The sequence below is a fragment of the Sinocyclocheilus rhinocerous genome, unplaced genomic scaffold (assembly GCF_001515625.1).
Source record: "Sinocyclocheilus rhinocerous isolate Xijiao unplaced genomic scaffold, SAMN03320098_v1.1 scaffold717, whole genome shotgun sequence".
Lineage (NCBI taxonomy): Eukaryota > Metazoa > Chordata > Actinopteri > Cypriniformes > Cyprinidae > Sinocyclocheilus > Sinocyclocheilus rhinocerous.
The window spans coordinates 789,719-807,311 of record NW_015649226.1 but is presented as its reverse complement, the minus strand read 5'-3'; the positions used below and the strand labels follow the sequence as shown (position 1 = coordinate 807,311).

The 17,593-nt window shown below is 38.6% G+C and overlaps 2 protein-coding genes and 1 long non-coding RNA gene across 3 annotated transcripts; 1 reads left to right on the top strand and 2 right to left on the bottom strand.

Annotated features, from left to right (window-relative positions):
- Positions 1–699: 699 nt before the first annotated feature.
- LOC107710378 (uncharacterized) lies at positions 700–1,725 on the bottom strand. Its single transcript, XR_001636593.1, has 3 exons — positions 1,618–1,725; positions 1,107–1,172; positions 700–876 (listed from the first exon to the last, which is right to left on the bottom strand). It is a non-coding gene; the product is annotated as an uncharacterized LOC107710378 (long non-coding RNA).
- Positions 1,726–2,268: 543 nt separating this feature from the next.
- On the bottom strand, positions 2,269–6,221 carry LOC107710394 (pyruvate dehydrogenase [acetyl-transferring]-phosphatase 2, mitochondrial-like). The gene is made up of 3 exons (XM_016515158.1): positions 6,141–6,221; positions 4,844–5,631; positions 2,269–4,323 (listed from the first exon to the last, which is right to left on the bottom strand). Exons 1-3 carry the CDS (start codon positions 6,202–6,204, stop codon positions 3,484–3,486), a joined length of 1,692 nt encoding a protein of 563 aa, XP_016370644.1. The 5' UTR covers positions 6,205–6,221; the 3' UTR covers positions 2,269–3,483.
- A 311-nt stretch (positions 6,222–6,532) lies between these two features.
- LOC107710377 (telomere repeats-binding bouquet formation protein 1-like) lies at positions 6,533–17,541 on the top strand. The gene is made up of 22 exons (XM_016515128.1): positions 6,533–6,600; positions 6,725–6,796; positions 7,179–7,289; positions 7,401–7,529; positions 7,650–7,778; positions 7,906–7,966; positions 8,753–8,850; positions 8,998–9,126; positions 9,204–9,356; positions 9,436–9,567; positions 10,002–10,127; positions 10,462–10,577; positions 11,310–11,525; positions 11,681–11,958; positions 12,300–12,364; positions 12,513–12,608; positions 12,770–13,030; positions 13,462–13,503; positions 15,029–15,070; positions 15,455–15,525; positions 15,837–16,004; positions 16,697–17,541. Exons 2-22 carry the CDS (start codon positions 6,790–6,792, stop codon positions 16,742–16,744), a joined length of 2,478 nt encoding a protein of 825 aa, XP_016370614.1. The 5' UTR covers positions 6,533–6,600; positions 6,725–6,789; the 3' UTR covers positions 16,745–17,541.
- The last annotated feature ends 52 nt before the right edge of the window (positions 17,542–17,593 follow it).

Sequence of the window (17,593 nt, the reverse complement as noted above, 5' to 3'; positions counted from 1 at the left end):
ATAATGTTCTTTTTAGCAGCATCATATGACCCCTTTAATATTAACAAGATCATTTGGATTAAGCAACATTTAATAACCAGAGAGGCTGATTATAATGAACATCAGAAAAACACAAAAGCAGAGAAATGCAGTGAAAATAGTGTACATTCCTAAATTTTCAAAAAAGAAAGGGTTGTGACTCAAACCGAGCAAAACAAACAGTAACAAAATACACAAATAACAAAAATGCTAAAAGTTTAGTATCAACAATACTAACATTGTTTACTATCAGGAAACATTGTGTACCAGTTTTACTTCATAAATCTACACATAAAAAATAAATAAAATAAATTTACTTTTTAAATTTACTTCATAAATCTACTCACACACACACCTTGCTACGTGTACTGCGTTAGGCTAACCGAGACTTGTCATTTGCACTTATATATTGTTGCTCTTTTGTTAGTTTTGACTGCTTTTACTGTCCTCATTTGTAAGTCGCTTTGGATAAAAGCGTCTGCTAAATGACTAAATGTAAATGTAAATAAAAAAACTGTATAAAACCTTCTTAAGCAAAATGAATTTGAAATGTACTGGAAAATCAACTTGCTACGTTAAGACATGGGGTTGGTTGAAAAATAGCAAAAAAAACAAAAAAAAGTTTAAAATATACTTGAATTGCCAGAGTGATTTTACAAAAGGATAAATCTGAATTCCTACCATCTCGTCTCTGGCTGAGTTGCTGGACTCTGGAGCGGATGGAGGCTATGGCAGGAGTGTCTGGTTTCACCTCCAGCTCTGCCAATCTCAAGCGTGTCCTGGCAGGGGATTTCTTGGGGTCCAGGTTCTCCTCTCCCCCTGCTGCCAACCGCCTTTTCTTCAACACATTTTCAAGTTCTGCAAAACATTTTATAACTTATAACTCACACTGATATCATTATGTGGCATTAATGATTAAACTGACAATGACATATAATCTTAAACAGTATATATAAAAAATAAAGCTCAGTTACAAATGAATGTAGCGGACATATCTTAGACTTTGCAACAATTGACAAATTACTATACTCCAAAATGGTTTGTATGTTGAAGAGTGAAGGCGGTGACAGATGAGAACACAGTCCTACCACAAGAGGCTGAAGTGTTTTCCTCCAGCGGATCTCTCGGTCTCTTTTGATTTTCCATCTTAATACCTGTCAGCAGAAACACAGCTTTAAATTCAACGAAATTATGTTTAATTAAGACAGTCATAAATCAAGTGTATGTTACGTATAGGTAACGTTACTGACTTTGAATTAAAATCGTTATATACAGACGTGTTACTAACTTTGTTTACACAGAACAATTTACATGTATATGGGTTCATTTCAAATTCAAATTTTCATATCAACGTCAATAACGTCGTTATTGTTATACGTCGAGTCGAGTTTTTCCATCTTAATAACTTGTATCGTTATTCGTATAACGTTATCGAGACATTGAGGCCAAAGCGCTGCTAGCTAAGTTAGCAGTCATTGTTAAACAAAACAAAAGACAAAATCCAAAGTAGTCAGTTGTACAGAGTAAAATGTAATGGCATTCTTTTAAATATGTTAAGTCATTTTTGTCGGTATTATTGTTAAAATATATCTTTCTTACCTCAGTAAAATAACCGTGTCAGAGTTTGTGTAATTTTCAAACGTCTGCGTCTGTCAGCTGAGCTCGAGCGTTTGAATTTCCGCGGGCGCTCCGCGCATGCGCAAAGCATCAGCACATGTCAAGCCCTCCAGTGGACTGACAGCGTTATAAAAATATAGAGATTATTTACAGACATTTAAAAAATAATACTTATACCTGTTATGTCACTAGATGTTGTATACATTTAAGCAATCAACTGAAGCAAAATCCGTGAGCTTTTCCATGAGCATCTAACTGCCTCCTCATTTAAAAAAATGTATGCCATCGCTTTTTCTGTTCTCTTATTATCCTTATCTTATGGTAAATCGCTTGCTGTATTCCTCATTTGTAAGTCGCTTTCGATAAAAGCGTCTGCCAAATGAATAAATGTAAATGTAAAATCCACATTCTCATAAGAAAGCAAAGAACTTTTCTACACGACTACAAATGTGATACAGAATTCAGACCAGGGAATGAAATTTATCTGAATCCTTTTGAGGTAATTTTGCATAATTGTATTTAATAACCTTGTTGTTTTCATAAGAAGGCATAACATTTCCATGTTCAGAGACTACAATGTGACTTAAAATTGTCTGTTGCTTGTTTCTTTGTGCCATTCTGAAATATCAACAGATTAAAATCATTTGGATTAAACGTCTTTTAATAACCAAAGAGGCAGATTATAATGGACATCATAAAAATACGAAGACAAAATTAAAAATTCTGCAGTGAAAATACATTATCTTGTTCCCAAATTTCCAAAAGAGAGTTTCTGAGGGTTGTCACTCACATTAGACCAGAACAAATACTAACAATATAGACACAAATAACAGAAATGTAAAAAGGAAAACATTGTTTACTATTAGGAAACATGGTGCACCAGTTTTACTTCATAAATCCACATACAGAACAGACAATTTTGATAAAGCTAAATTATTTTGAAATGTACTTGCGAGTTGATGTAACGTTAATGTAAAATGTAACGTGTAATACAGCCTTCAATAAAACTGGTCCCTATGACCTTCATACTTTGCACTGCAAATAATATCATTTTAACCATTGATAAGAATTTTGCTGTGGCTCACTGTAGTAGCCTGACACACCTGCAGTCACTACAAAGTGCAAAGTGAAAATGTCTTCATTGCACAAGCAGAGAAACAAATAACGTACAGCAGAAAAAACCAAGAGTGCTAAATTCATAGAAACGTCAGGCTGCACAACAAATTAAATTTAATGCAAGTAAAATTGAGGTCTTATGGAACATATACAGAATAAATTAGAAGTAGAATCTTTATCATTATTCTAATCCTAGTGATGTAAAAAAACACACTTAGATTACTACAGATCCTAGACAAACCCAATATAACTATGATGAAAGACATGTAAACATTAACTAATTCAACAAAACGGCCAAAGCACAAGAACAGTTCTATACCCACCAGAGACATACAAGGTGCAAGGTATTTGCAAGAAGCTGAAAAAAATAACTGGCCTTAATTATAGAAATGCTTTTTGATTTGCATGTTAGCTGTATCTGCTGCTGACGGAACTACATGAACAGAATAAGACTTTACCTTCACATTTGTAACCCACAAAAAACCCATTTAAAGTGAGTCACCCATTATGAATTCTACCCATTGTTTGCATTCACATTTTCCAAAACGAATTGCAAGCATCTGTTGTGAACTCAAATTAAAGTCAGCTGTAGGTATTTTTAAGTGTACACAACAATATAAAAGACAGTAAGGAACAAGAAAAACACATTGAAAAAAGCATTGAAAAATTCACAGCTGAAAACAATCCTTCAAATATAATTTTATATATGAAACTTTAAAATGTTGTTCTTTATTAGTTAGTAGTTTTGCTAAAGTTCGAGTTAAAATAAATCACGGTGACAGTGATGTCGTCCCGGTACATGCGTGCTAAATCGCTAGGCAGAGCCAGCATGGTTGCCAGTCTCTCCTGGTCCATCTCTCCGTACTCATTTGTGCCCAGTGCATGACGAATCAAATGCGTGGCTCCGTTCAAATCCAAAGCGGGTGTTGCTCTGGCCCGTCGCCGCAGCAACAGCTGGTGCATTTGTCCCAAGTTGAGCTGGCTGGCTGAAACCCGAGCTTGCAGATGAATACCAGTCAGATGTTCCGCCACAAGCCTCACCGCCTCATCATTGGTCATCTCGTCCCAAAGACCATCAGAGGCCAAAATCAAAAACCGGTCCTGCGGTCGAAGCCGGTGGTAGGTGACTTCTGGTGTAGCCTCTAAATAAGGTGGGGTGAGATAATTAGGTGGAGCGTATTGATAAATATTCAGTGCTTCTAAATCAGAGTCTCCGTTCTCTAGAACACTCTGCTGGAGCTCACGACTCCATTTGAATCGAACGTCTCCAAACGCACGCAACGGCATCAGGACCCCGAGCAGCCTGTCGTCTACGATTATGGTTTGCCGTTCACTAGCCGGGTGCTGCCGCCATACCCGCTCCACCTCGGTTACATTGGCAGCGTTGTGGTCTTGTGTGAGCGGCAAAGCACTCCAGCTCCCATCATGCTCCTGGACACCCAAAACTGCCCGACAGTCTCCTGCATTTGCAACATGCACACCTTCTGGTCCAACGTAAGCCACACAAGCCGTGCAGCCAGCGAAGGCGGCCTGGATGGCTGTGTTCCGCATCAGGTCATTTGCAAGCGGCACCTGTGCCTCAAGAGAAAGATCTGTGTCCAGTTGCTGGAACGCATAGCTGAGAGCATCTGCGGGACGCATGCCGTCACCGTGTTCTTCGCTCGCCAGAAGGTGGGGTGAGATAATTAGGTGGAGCGTATTGATAAATATTCAGTGCTTCTAAATCAGAGTCTCCGTTCTCTAGAACACTCTGCTGGAGCTCACGACTCCATTTGAAGCGAACGTCTCCAAATGCACGCAACGGCATCAGGACCCCAAGCAGCCTGTCGTCTACGATTACCGAATGCCGTTCACTAGCCGGGTGCTGCTGCCATATGCGCTCCACCTCGGTTACATTGGCAGCGTTGTGGTCTTGTGTGAGTGGCAAAGCACTCCAGCTCCCATCATGCTCCTGGACGCCCAAAACTGCCCGACAGCCTCCTGCATTTGCAACATGCACACCTTCTGGTCCAACGTAAGCCACACAAGCCGTGCAGCCAGCGAAGGCGGCCTGGATGGCTGTGTTCCGCATCAGGTCATTTGCAAGCAGCACCTGTGCCTCAAGAGAAAGATCTGTGTCCAGTCGCTGGAACGCATAGCTGAGAGCATCTGAGGGACGCATGCCGTCACAGTGTTCTTCGCTCGCCAGAAGCTCCTGCCAGTAAACACGCAAATGATCGACGTAGAGGGCTGCTGATTCCCTGTAGTTGTAGTCATTATGGTGCTTGTACCACTGCAGAATGGGCGGCACGGGTCGTAAGGTCTCCATGGCGGCCTCTAGATCCTCCAGGACGGACTCTGACATCATCGATACAGCTATGTAATAAGGCAGACGCTCGCTGACCGCTTGAGCGCACGCATGTCCACCGTGTCCATCGAACACGCCAAAAAGCATGCCACGGGTCTGGAGGCAGCTGGCGCTGTTGCGTCGGTCCTCTAGCGGAGTGTTGGCTGAAAGCTGGTTGCTTTCAAACCTGAGCACTGGACTGGGACCACCACGGCCATCAAACTCTGGAATACGAACGGATTGCTCATTAGCACACAGAACTGCATTGATCTGCAGCCGGCTCAGCTTGAAGTCCATTTCACGTCTTGGAGCACGCAGTGTGTTTTCTCCTTCCTGTCCTGAGCTTCCATCTGATCGACCACGACGGGAGGAGAAGCTCCGGGCTTGAGAAGGGAGCGGGAAGGTTCTACACCGTGTATCAGGTAAAACATGCTGGCTGGGTGCAAAAAAACTGGTCAGATGTCTTCCACCAGTGTAAAGGAGGAGCCTTGAACGCAAATAGCCAGACATTACTGCCTGGATGCAGTGATCAAAGCAGTCTACAACTCCAGCATCTGGGAAAACACAACGTGAAATCACAGTATTTAATAACAGGCAGTCTTAAATTGATCTAATCACAGAAAATGGACATTGTGCAGATTAAAAGCTGCAGAAATAGTTGTGTTTAGCAGCCTCACGTAAGTGATAGTTACTAAATGTTAAAATTACATAGTGTTATGAACTCATAAATAATGCAAAATATTCAAAGTATAAATCTAGCCGTCTTCGCAATGTAATAAATCCAACAACAAGGCTTTCTCGTAACTGTCAGGGTAAAACATAAAATCTATATACGTATAAACAATGTTGTGTTTACTTCATGGTTTTAGTGTAAAACGGGCTAGCTTTACAAGCTAACATGGCTTTCGTGATAATTGGCTAATGTAATGGTTAATTTTAATATTTAGTGATGTTTCTCTGCTAAGTTGTGTAACTGAACACATATTCTGGAATTATCTGTATAATAATTTCCTTCAAAGAGCAGCTTTAATATAAGTAAATGCTGAGTCAATCAGACACATACCTGGCCCTGCTCGCTGAATGATCTTCTTCTGCTTTTCAGTTCCATCGTAGCAGGTTGCAAACATTGAGCTCAGAGCGCCCCCTACAGTGCCGTGTGTACTCAATATTCATATATACATATATATATATATATATATATAACATCGCAATTCATTAGTAATTAAATCATTTATGTTATATTATAAACACAGATTAAAAATTAAATAATATAAATGACTTAATGACTAATTTATTTATTTAATTAACTATGCCGTCTTTCCATAATATATGCTCACGTCACGTGATTCAAAAAGCTGCACGTGACGTTACAGAGCGGGATTATGAAGTTCTTCCGTTGAAATGTCGTTGGTCTTTCGTGTCAACGATTCTGGCCTCTTCAACAATTTTTTTTTTAATTCTTTCGTAAGAAATTAGAATTGGGTCGTGGATATAATGTAAACTAACCAAATTAAGTCGGGATGGTAAATATTGTTGCGTTCAGCGAAGTTGAAGAAATATTTGATTAGCCTTATAGTTATTAACGTTATTTGCTGACAGTTTATGTAACGTTACCATATTCTAACAACATTTGTTATCTTTTTGCAGGATATAGTGACACTTTGGATATAGTGTTGGTGGAAAGGATAGTTTAATGTGTACAAAAATAAAAAATGGAAGGTGAGCATTTTATCCTTACAGAATGTGTAGTTTATTTTTGGTAACCATATAAAACGTTCATTTATAACATAAAAAATGTTATTAACTTACATAACAATTTTCGTATGCATATTTAAATATCTTAAAACTTTGAGATGTACTAAACTAAACGGTTATGCAAAGTTTTTAATGACGACAGTTATCGTGACGTCATTTCAGTTTCTAGTAAAGTCCTTTACTTTCTCTGGTTTCTGTTCTGTTCAAATGTACCTGGTCTTAAGTGGAAACATAAAATTTCTTAATGTTATATTGTGTTTTATTGCACAATACCCATCTGTTGTACAGATCCAAGTACATATTTTGCTTTCCAAGCTAAAGAACTTAACAGTCTTCACGTTTGCAGCTACCAAGACAGATTTGCGTCTGTTACTGGAATGTCTGAAATACCAGATGAAATGGCCTGGATCACAGAAACAAGCTCTTCTAACTATCATCTCAATCTGCAAACAGAACGGTCTGATTTACAGCTCAGAACATACTCATTTGACACTCTCATACAAACCTAAAAATATTGAGCTTTAATGACCCTTTTGATTGTCTTTAATGATTTTTCTTTGTGTATTAGGTCAGTATGTGGAGTTCTTCAGAGAGATTGGAGGAATTTCCTTCATCTATAACCTGTCAAAGTCCAGCACTTTCTCTCAGGTTAAAGAGACTGCTCTATTTACACTTGCATCCTTGGCTGAATTACATGGTGTGTATGCAGTTTACGTTATATATGCATGTGTATATGTGTGTGGTTTTATAATTGTGTTGTTAAATAGTTAATATTTGAAATTTAACTTTTGACTATATACATATTCTTTCTTTGCAGAGAGCTGTAAACAGTCACTGTGCAGAGAGGAGACGTTTCGTGACTTAGCGCAGCATCTGGAACAGAAAATGCCTCTGACGGAAAAAAGAGTAGCGGTGTACATGCTGTCTGTATTGGTTGCCAACAACAGTAAGGTTTACCATAAAACTTAAGTCCAATGAGACCATTCCTGTGCTGATACTGTGGTTTTCAGAGTGTTGGGGGGGACAGGTTGGCAATTCACAAACAATTTGTGTATGTATGTTTTCTGTTCCAGGATCTGGACAGACTCTCGCTAAGACCTCCAGGTGTATCGAAACCTTGCTCAATTTGTTCAGGTACACACATTAAGTTTAGTTTGTTCAGGTATGCATAGTTATCTGCCTTTATTTTTATTCTTTAAAACAAGGCTGTAAGGGATAGACTGCAGTTTTTAGTTAATAGATCACATAATTTTCAAAACTCTTCTTTCAAAACTGTTTTATGGAGAAAATGTATTTTCTAAAATCATCTTTAATGGAAATTACTGGCTTTTTGCTGACAGGTATTGTTTAGCCAAAAACAGAAAATTCTGTCATTAGTTGTTCTGTATGACTTTTTTCTTCTGTGTGATATTTCTTAAGAATGTTTAAACAGTTTTTCTCCATATAATAAAAACTTTTTGGCCAATATTGGACCCCAATGACTTTCACTGTACATGGCCAAAAAAATTACATTTTGAAAAATATTTTCTGTGTTCCACAGAAGATAGAAAGTCATACTGGTTTGGAACGACACACTGAAAAGCACATTTCGCTAAAAAAATGCTAGTAAATTTCACAAACAATTACAAAGAAACGGCAAGTATTAAATTAAACATGAGATTTTGAAGTAGAAAAACTGAAATAGAATTTTCTTGTAAAACCTACCACAGACAATATCCTGGATAAATGAAAACATTTCCAAACAAAACATGATATGCTCCCCTACTTGGTGCGGAAGGGGAACATTTCAAACTCTGTCTGGTGTTTTGTTGAAGTGAATCACAGAAATCCGGATAAACATCTGGAAATTCACTTAAACACTCCCCTGATGCTCAACAGAACCAGATTTCAGTTTATTTTTTTTCTTATGCCACTTTTCAGGCATAGTTTTCCAGATCCTAACGCATCTTATGAGCAGCTGCAGTTGTGGGCCACTGTGTCTAGTGCTCTCTGTGGCTCTGTCAACAACCCTCAAAATGGTATGGTTATGTTCTCCATCCCTTCTCTACCCCTTTACAATCACTAAACCCTATACGTTTGTTCAGAATGAGATTGAGAGACACATTTGTATTTCCACACATGCAAATAAACACTTGAAAAATCTTCCAATGCATTGTTTTTGACAGAGGAGAATCAGAATGCATGCATGTATGTGTTTCCCCTGGTGAAGACCTGGCTGCAGGAAGTGGCATTGCCCAGGGCAGAGCTGGCTCAGCCTATATGCTCATTTATTGGCATGACTGTTGCAAACAATCGTGAGCACAAACAACATAAGAACAAACTAACATATAATGCCACATTGTATGCTCTCATGTAAATATGTGCTTTTCAGCTTGTGCACAGGAGTATTTTGTGTCAGTGGGAGGCCTGGATTCACTCTCAGACAGTCTTACCAGAGTGTTGTCTCAGTCGGCACACAGTGCTCCTGCTTGTAAGATGGCTACAGTAATCACTAAAACACTCTCTGCCTGCATCTCTAACAATGGTAAGACACATGCACACACACCCCAGGAGAACTACTTGGTTGTATTGGATTCTCCATTTCTTTTGTCTTCCTGTTTCAGAGCAGTTAGTATCTTCTTTTTCAAAGTTGAGGGTCATTCCAGGGCTGTTGTGTCTGTTGTCCAGCCCAAACCTTGACCCACAAGACCAGCTCGCTGTGGTTTTGATGATTGGACACCTCACGGATGCCTGTGGTGAGTTTGTGGGTACCAGATGTTAGTAAAATGACATTTACACTACAGATGATTAAGTAAGCTCTAGATTCAAATTCCTGCTACTTATTTTTATCATTCTCATTGATTTTCTGCTATTTAGCCCAATGCACTTAAGCTACAGGTTCCATTCAAATGTTGTATTGTAGATAATTTAATAAATGTGATGTTTAAAGAGATTTAAAATATACTAAATTAAAATGAGCATTTTTGTACTTGTATATGAGTTCCAATTGGTCTTCTTTCTTACATAAGTATCATTTCATGCATCTGTTTCACCACATATGGCTTGTTTTACAGTGCAAATGTAAATAACCTCACACTGTTTTGCTGCCTTTCAAGCACTGGTGTTTCCTTTGGGAAGTGCATATCTTGTATATTATTGTAATTAGTCTGTATGTTCTCTGTCTGTGCAGTAGAGCATCAGTCTCAGTTGTTGTCGGCAGGAGGTTTGCCTATTATGATTTCACTGCTCACTGAAGCTAGTGATGAAGAGGTTAGAAAGGCAGCCATGTTCGTACTGCACACCTGCAAGAGAATCAGTGAGTTGCGAATTTTTATATGTACGTAATCACACTACATGGTTATAGTAGCATGCAGAAATTATTGCAAAAGAGTCTTTGGCAGGAAACAAAGGTCACAGTGCAATAAGTAGTGACAAACCTTTTTCTTGATATAAAAATGCAAATAAATTTCTTCATGAAAAAGCCTGAAAATAAAAGATTTATTCAGGACAGTACTAGTCTATATGCTATTAATTTCAAGTGCACCACATCACAGCACTTAGTAACCACACCCTTCCTTTAATGTCCTGCTTCTAATAAACTGACACTTTGGCACATGAGGATTTGAGATTTATTTTACTTCTCCACCCAGCTGAATCACTAGGCACAGGCATGTCAACTATGGATCTACAGGAGGAGAGTGACATGGAGAGTCACTGGCGGTCTGCTGAAGAAATCCTCCAGAGAATTCAGCTCCTGGAGAAAAAGGTGTTTCTGTTTGTGAATGTATATTATGATATTTTAGGGTGTTTTCACACTAGCACTTTTGGTGCGCACCCGGGTTCGACTGACGTCAGAGTTCGGCTCGTTTGGATGATGTGAACGCTGTCTTCCGATCTCGGGTGCACACCCGCGAACCATAACCGAGTCCCCTAAAAAAGGGTGGTCTGGAGTACGGTTCATGTGAACTCCTGTACTGTTTGCTGCTGATGTGAACGCAATCGTACCAAATCGCTGAAGTGAACCGCTATTAATGATGGATTATTTAATAAAAATGTGTGTTTGTGTGTGTCTTTCACTCACTTTCCTGACGAGCGTGACTGATGCTCTGCAAGCAGTGAGCTGTATGTCTCATTTCTGTTCGCCTTCAGCGTTCTTTAGAGCATTTGCAGTACATTCGTAAGACAGAGACGTAAGTGCCGTTATGTACTGAAGCTTTGGAAACAAAACCAGTGGTTCAAAAACATAAATATATAAAAAATAAAGAGAGCAACTGCATTTTGCTGCCTTCTCCTGCACCGTCGTTACTTAGCAATGGGGTAAACAGCTGATGGCTTGATGACGCAAACGAACCACGGTTCGGACCTAAATAAAATCATATGAACACAGTCCAGCAGGGGGAGGGGGGGCAATCGAACTCGGGTTCGGACCAGGCAAGCGAGCCAAGTGTGAAAGCACCCTCTTACCTTTATTAGCCTAATTTTGTATTTTGATTTTCAGATTGGTGTGAAACTGGGGGGAAAAGACACTGAAATCCAGCAGAGCAGCAATCAGAGGTCGGCCTTATCTGTGGAATGTAATGAGGCATGGTGGGAGGGTTCTGTGATGCGAAAGGTCAAAGGTTACCATCGAGTATGTGGGGAGCTACACACAACCCCTGCAGAAACTCTAGAACGACCAATCACAAATGAAATACCGTACAACAAAGAGAACTCGGTAAGAATGACATGTAAACACATTAACAGATAGTAATGTGTAAATGTTAAGCATTCTGCATCAGTTTATAGCCGTTTCAACTACAGAGAGTATGTTTGTGTTAATTGAGATAACTGGTGTAAACATAACATTGTTAGTTTTGTGTTTGTAAGTAGCAGTGTGTCAGCACTGAAGAGTGTTTGAATCCTGCCCAAGTCACTCACTTCAAAGACCCTAGCTGCAAAAAGGGCAACGAGAGAGAGCATGAGAGGAATATTGAGAGGAGTGACAACCAGAAGGGAGATGTGAAAAAGAGAGACATGGAGAGCAAAATGCAGTCTGAAAGAGTGGCAAAGAGATTAAAGATGATGAATCTAGTAGACTCAGATGATGATGGCAACAAACTTCTACAGCACTGCAGCACGCCAATAGGGGGCAGCAGAGATACACAGGGGTAAACATTAATCATAAATTAATGTTTTGCTTTTACAGTTTGCTAGATAAACACACTGTTTAAATACATGTAATTTGGTGAATAAAGAGTTCAAATTAATGTCTTTCAAAAATATATCGTACACTTGTGGCCAGAAAATTTACATAAATAGATTTTTTTGTTGGAAGAAGTTATTCTTACTTTTCTTATACCTAGTTGTTTTATTCAGGATTAGAATGTTCACATTAAATCCAGATACACGTAATTCATTTCATGTCAATGACTTTCAAGACAGAGTCAGTAAATTTTTCCCCTCGAGGGAGTGACATTTCTCTCTCCGTTTTATTTTTCTTGGGTTTCAGCCCAGATATTTTCAGACATCCTGATCCCATGAAGAGAAACCAGTGCACACACACTCGCTCCGATGGTAAATCCTACTAAAACATCATGCTCGCTTTGTGCTAAGTCACAGAAAACCCTTTGATTTCTCTTCACCTACAAAATTTTTATTAGTAATCAAGTTCTTTGCTGTTCATTTGAAGTTTTAGATCATGAATTTGTGCTGTTGTTTTCAGATGAGATGTCTCTGTGCTCTGAGCTGTTAGACAGAGAAATTAACAGGTTTCTGAAGCCGCCTTCTGCCTCTAAACCCAGAGGTCTACGCTGTGCAGGTGTGTGTCAGTATAAATACACACAAACAAACAACACATTAGATAATAAAAGCAATACTGCCACTTTCTGTTTTTTTCAGTACTCTCGTTGTTCTTTTTGTCTTGCATGTTCTTTGTCTCCATGCTGTCATGTGCACACACGCACCTTTTCCACCTCTCAGGTTGTGTGAAACATATGAATGAGATGGACAGTCGTTCATATGGCGCTGTGTTGCGTAGCTGCAGGTTTCAGTGTGACTTTCACCTGGTGCTACGAGAGGCTGAGGATCGATTTAGGAGAAGCCAGCAGTTAAAGAGGACTAGCCACACTCTAACACACACTCACATCCACACACATGACAAAAACAGAAAGAGCTCTAGTGAGAATACAGAGAGGAGCAAGAGGGGAAAACACATGCTGAGTCACCAACCATCAGACAGATGTAAGAGACGGCGTCCACACATGGTCTTTCACAGTGTCTTTGGGAGTGTTGAAGAATTGCTCCGACCTCAAATGTTTTGAAAGTAGCTTTGATAGAACAAGGCCTGGAGAACCAAACACACCCTCATGATTTACATTTATTCATTTAGCAGATGATTTCATCCAAAGCAACAATGCATGTTGGGAAAGCGTTAGGAATTTATAATTACATACAAAGTCTGACGATCCGTTTATATTCTATTTTATACAAACTCTGTTCAGATAGATGATTAAAATACAAACAGTATGTGACAAATGGTCTGTGGAATCGAGATGCAATTTAATGATATATTATGTCCCAGTTATTACATAGAAGTATGCAAATCTTCACATGCTATATTTGCAATTTTAGTGCAAATCTTTCCTGTTCTGTAATTCTGTTTCATTCTCCAGGTGTTAGTCTCACACCCCTGAGAAGACCGAGAGAAATATACAGTAAGAGAAATGTTCTTTCCTTTTCGGGACAAAAGAGAACTGTAGCTCTCAGGTGTATTTCAGTTTAGAGGTGAGGGGAGAGGTAACATTCATAATGTCTGTGCCACTATAAACATCTGCAAACTGCCCCATACATTTGATAAATGGTGCATATACGTGCAAAGAGCCAGGTTATATTATTGAATAAGGTAGTTATGTAACAGAAGACACATCTGTGCTTTTGACTTTTGTCTATGTTGCTGAAATGTCTTTCCATCTTTGCTCTCAGCTTTTCCTTTTGTCCTCCCTTTTTTCCCCTCAGTCTCACTCATTCCATTCCCTCTATTGCCGAGTTGTGGTCTCTGAGTGCTGTTCAGTTGTTCCGCTGTGGCTTTTTTTCCCGTAACCTCAAGACTTACTCACTGAACTTTTTAGAGATGTTCTCACTATAATTGTCAAGTAAAGGGTAATGCAGTGTCATCCAGTCATTATCCATAATCAAACCTGGAAAGGGGGATCAGGAACCCAATCATAAAATCTTTACTTTACATTTTTACTAGTCAAAATATGGCACTAATAAGCAATTCTAATTGGTGCTAATGTAAAAGTAGCAATTTATAGTTTAGCAGGCATTATATGTTACTGCTAAGTTCTGCAATTGACCAAACAAAATGAAGAATAACTCTATGATGATCTTAATGGATAATTTAAATTTTTGAATTGTATTACTTGTTTTTAATCATTTCATTTAAACTGTAAAATATAATTATTTTGTATTGTTTTTAACTTGTATTTTATTACTTTATAGATATCTTAATGCCTGGATGAAACGAGTAAATGATAAAGATTGGTGTGTGTGTGTGTTAGAGAAAGACAGTTATATAGGAAGATGGTTGGAGCATATGTGTAGGGAAGATGGGTAACTAGATTATAGTTCCCTGTGGGTTCTGACCTCTAGTCATTGACCTGCTGCTATGAAGACTAGTCTGTTCTCTATCTCTACCCCACAACAAAGTCATTAGGACTGAGGATATGTCCAGACTCAAGCACACACACTTGTTTCACTTTAACAAGATCAGTGTGTTCCAGTCTACCAATACACACGTTCACATACTGCATTTGCATCCATACATGCACACACAAAGGTTTTTGTTCCTCCAAGAGTTGGTGGAACAATGTGACTGTATTGTACTGTGTATGACCAAACACACCCTCATGATTTACATTTATTCCTTTAGCAAATGCTTCAATCCAAAGCAACAATGTATATTTGGAAAGTGTTAGGAATTTACATACAAAGTCTGATGATCTGTTTATATTCTATTTTATACGAACTCTATTCAGATAGATGATTAAAATACAAACAGTATGTGACAAAAGGTCTGTGGAATTGAGATGCAATTTTATGGTGTATTATGTCCCAGTTATTGCATAGAAATATCTAAAAGCCTCTTTTATCTTTAACAACAGGATATTTTCACATGGCATTTTTAGTGCATTTGGTGTGTCTTTTCTGCTCTCTAATTCTCAGTGTTTCTCTCTCCAGGTGTTAGGCTCACACCCCTGAGAAGACGGAGAGAAATATACAGTAAGAGAAGTGTTCTTTCCCTTAACATTCATAATGTCTGTGCCACAATAAACATCTGTAAACTACACCATACATTTGATAAAAGCTGCGTATGCATGCAAAGAACCCGGTTATAGGAATGTCGTTCATGCTGAGAGGAATGTTCTGCTGTAGTCGTGCTAAAGAACAGTGAGTATTTGTTCAGTAAGATACTAGTACAGGGTTCAGTACTGTGTGTGCAGTTTCACAGACTGCCCACTAAATCATTCTAAAGATCAATAAACCTCCCTGCTGCCTGTGCAAGTCTCACCATTTGTATTACTGTTACCAGCACGGACACATTTTGTGTGGTTTGGTTCATTAATTCCACTTCCTCTATTTTTCTCTCTTTTCATTTTCTCTCAGGCCAAGGCATAAAAAAGAACATGGATCACAGCCGTCTCAAGAAAACTTCAGAAGAGTGTCTCCCAAAAAATGTATGGTACTGTTAGTATTAGGTGAATTATATACCATGATTTCACACTAACTTAACTTGCATTGAATCTGGAACATTTTTATTGCACAGGCAGTCATCCAATGTCCAGGTTTATTACATTCTGAGCATAATCAAAGAAAACGCAAATGTAAAATCCATTAACTTGCTCTTCCTCTGAAACAATTCACATTGACTTTAAAGATAAACTTACTATGAACCGTTCATATTTGTGCACTCATAAGCATAATGCATATCATCTTTAGTCCCCATTTTTATCTAAATGTGTGAATTCGTGAAGGTTTTCTGCTTTAGTCTTCAGGCAGACACAGAGAGAGGCGGAACTTTTCTGCTGATGAGTTGCAGTACCTCAAATTTGGTGTGAAGAGGTTTGGCCATTCCTGGAACTCCATCCTCTGGACGTATCCCTTCCAGCCCGGACGCACCAATGTAGACCTGGCCAAGAAGTACCAACACATGCAGGTATGACATGACCAACAGTGATGAACATCAGTTTTCTGAATACTGTAACTTGTATGTAAATTTAACAAAGGCTGTCAAAACGTTCACTTAATATTTTACATCACAATCACTCTATGCTTCCACCAAGATGTACATTACAGTGGTGAAAAATTGGAGGAGTTGCTAAATTACACAATTTAATAATAGAATTCATATAGAAAACAAGTCATTAACTGTTTTTACTGTATTTCTGATCAAATAAATGCAGACTTGTTGAGCATAAGAGACTTTCAAAAACATTAAATCTTACTGACCCCAAACTGTGAAAAGACATTTTTTATGAGGTGCTCCCATGTACTGATTGAAATTGAATAGTAATGATTAAATAAACCGATATTAGACTCCCAGTGAAAGAATGATCTCACTAAGAGGAAATGCTAAAGAAACTGTGGCCTCTTTGGAATGTGGCCGTCGCACTGTTGCATAACACAATCTGTTCTTCTGGTTGTAACAACATGACAAACGTGATATGGCTCGATGAGATCTAGAGGCCATCAGATGTTAGTTATATTGCTGTGCCAGTACCTTCATGGCTGTGGTGTGATCTAGCCTGTATTGTGAAAGAAGAGCACATATCATATTTTTGCTTCCTGTTTCATTTCCCCAGTACTGCTCGTCCAGAATCTTGATTGCGTTCTCTCTTTTACTGACAGAAAGCTAAAGCACGGGGTGTGGATCTATCTGGGGCAGGAGACGAATAAAACATCACCAGTTGAACTCATTTACAGCCATCACTATTTGTTGAGTTATGTATTGTATATTTTTGTTACTGGATTTTAGAGTTTTGCCCTTATTTTGCTGTACAACAAGGTGATGTGTTAGAAAATAACTTTATTTGCACTAAAGAGAAAAGGAAAAAATGTTTCGTTTTAAATGTTGTTTTATTTTCTACCCAACGTAAGATATGGGTATCACAGTTACCTGTTTATTTGTTTTTTTGTCAGATCCACTTTATTTGCATGGGAGTCCATACTGTATGTATATTTGAATAAAGTTTACTTGTTGTGCAACAGTAGATTCCCTAGAGCTATGTCATCTAAATTTATTCCTCTTATGGCTGAAGTACACAAAGCTCTGTTATACAAGGATAATGAGGCATGGCATTTCCTTGAGATTCCAGCAAACGGAAGCAGCTTAAAATTTCATCAAAAACTTTGCTGCATGTTCAGCACTGAATACTCAGTTGAAAGATGTTTGTTTATAATAAAGCCAAAGTTTCTTGGGAAAAGAGCCAGAAAGTTGACCTCAAAAAAAAAAAAAAGTCCCATGAGACCCCTTTTCTCTGGAAAGAATGTTGCCCCTCTCCCCAGAAGCTTCGCTGAGAAAACTGAGGGAGGTTGTGCATGTTATCTTCCCAGGAAACTCCCATGTATTGGGATTGTTCATATACTTCTGTGTTGACTTTTATTTCTAACACCAGAGGCATTGCGGTAATGTTGAATCAAGCTATTTTCACATATTGATGTTCTGCTCAGATGTTTGAGAAGTTACTTTAGGAATGCATACCACAAACAATATTTGATTAAATACAAAATACAAATCAAGGAACA

Bases quoted from the DNA above. Each gene is read 5' to 3' on its own strand.
- LOC107710377 (XM_016515128.1), top strand. The intron at 10,128-10,461 runs GTGAGTTGCGAA...TTCTCCACCCAG, and splicing joins GCACACCTGCAAGAGAATCA to CTGAATCACTAGGCACAGGC. The intron at 15,071-15,454 runs GTAAGAGAAGTG...ATTTTCTCTCAG, and splicing joins AAGACGGAGAGAAATATACA to GCCAAGGCATAAAAAAGAAC.
- LOC107710394 (XM_016515158.1), bottom strand. From the start codon at position 6,204: ATGTTTGCAACCTGCTACGATGGAACTGAAAAGCAGAAGAAGATCATT. The intron at 5,632-6,140 runs GTATGTGTCTGA...GTGTTTTCCCAG, and splicing joins CATTCAGCGAGCAGGGCCAG to ATGCTGGAGTTGTAGACTGC. The intron at 4,324-4,843 runs GTGCTGCTTGCA...CTTGAGGCACAG, and splicing joins ATCTTTCTCTTGAGGCACAG to GTGCCGCTTGCAAATGACCT.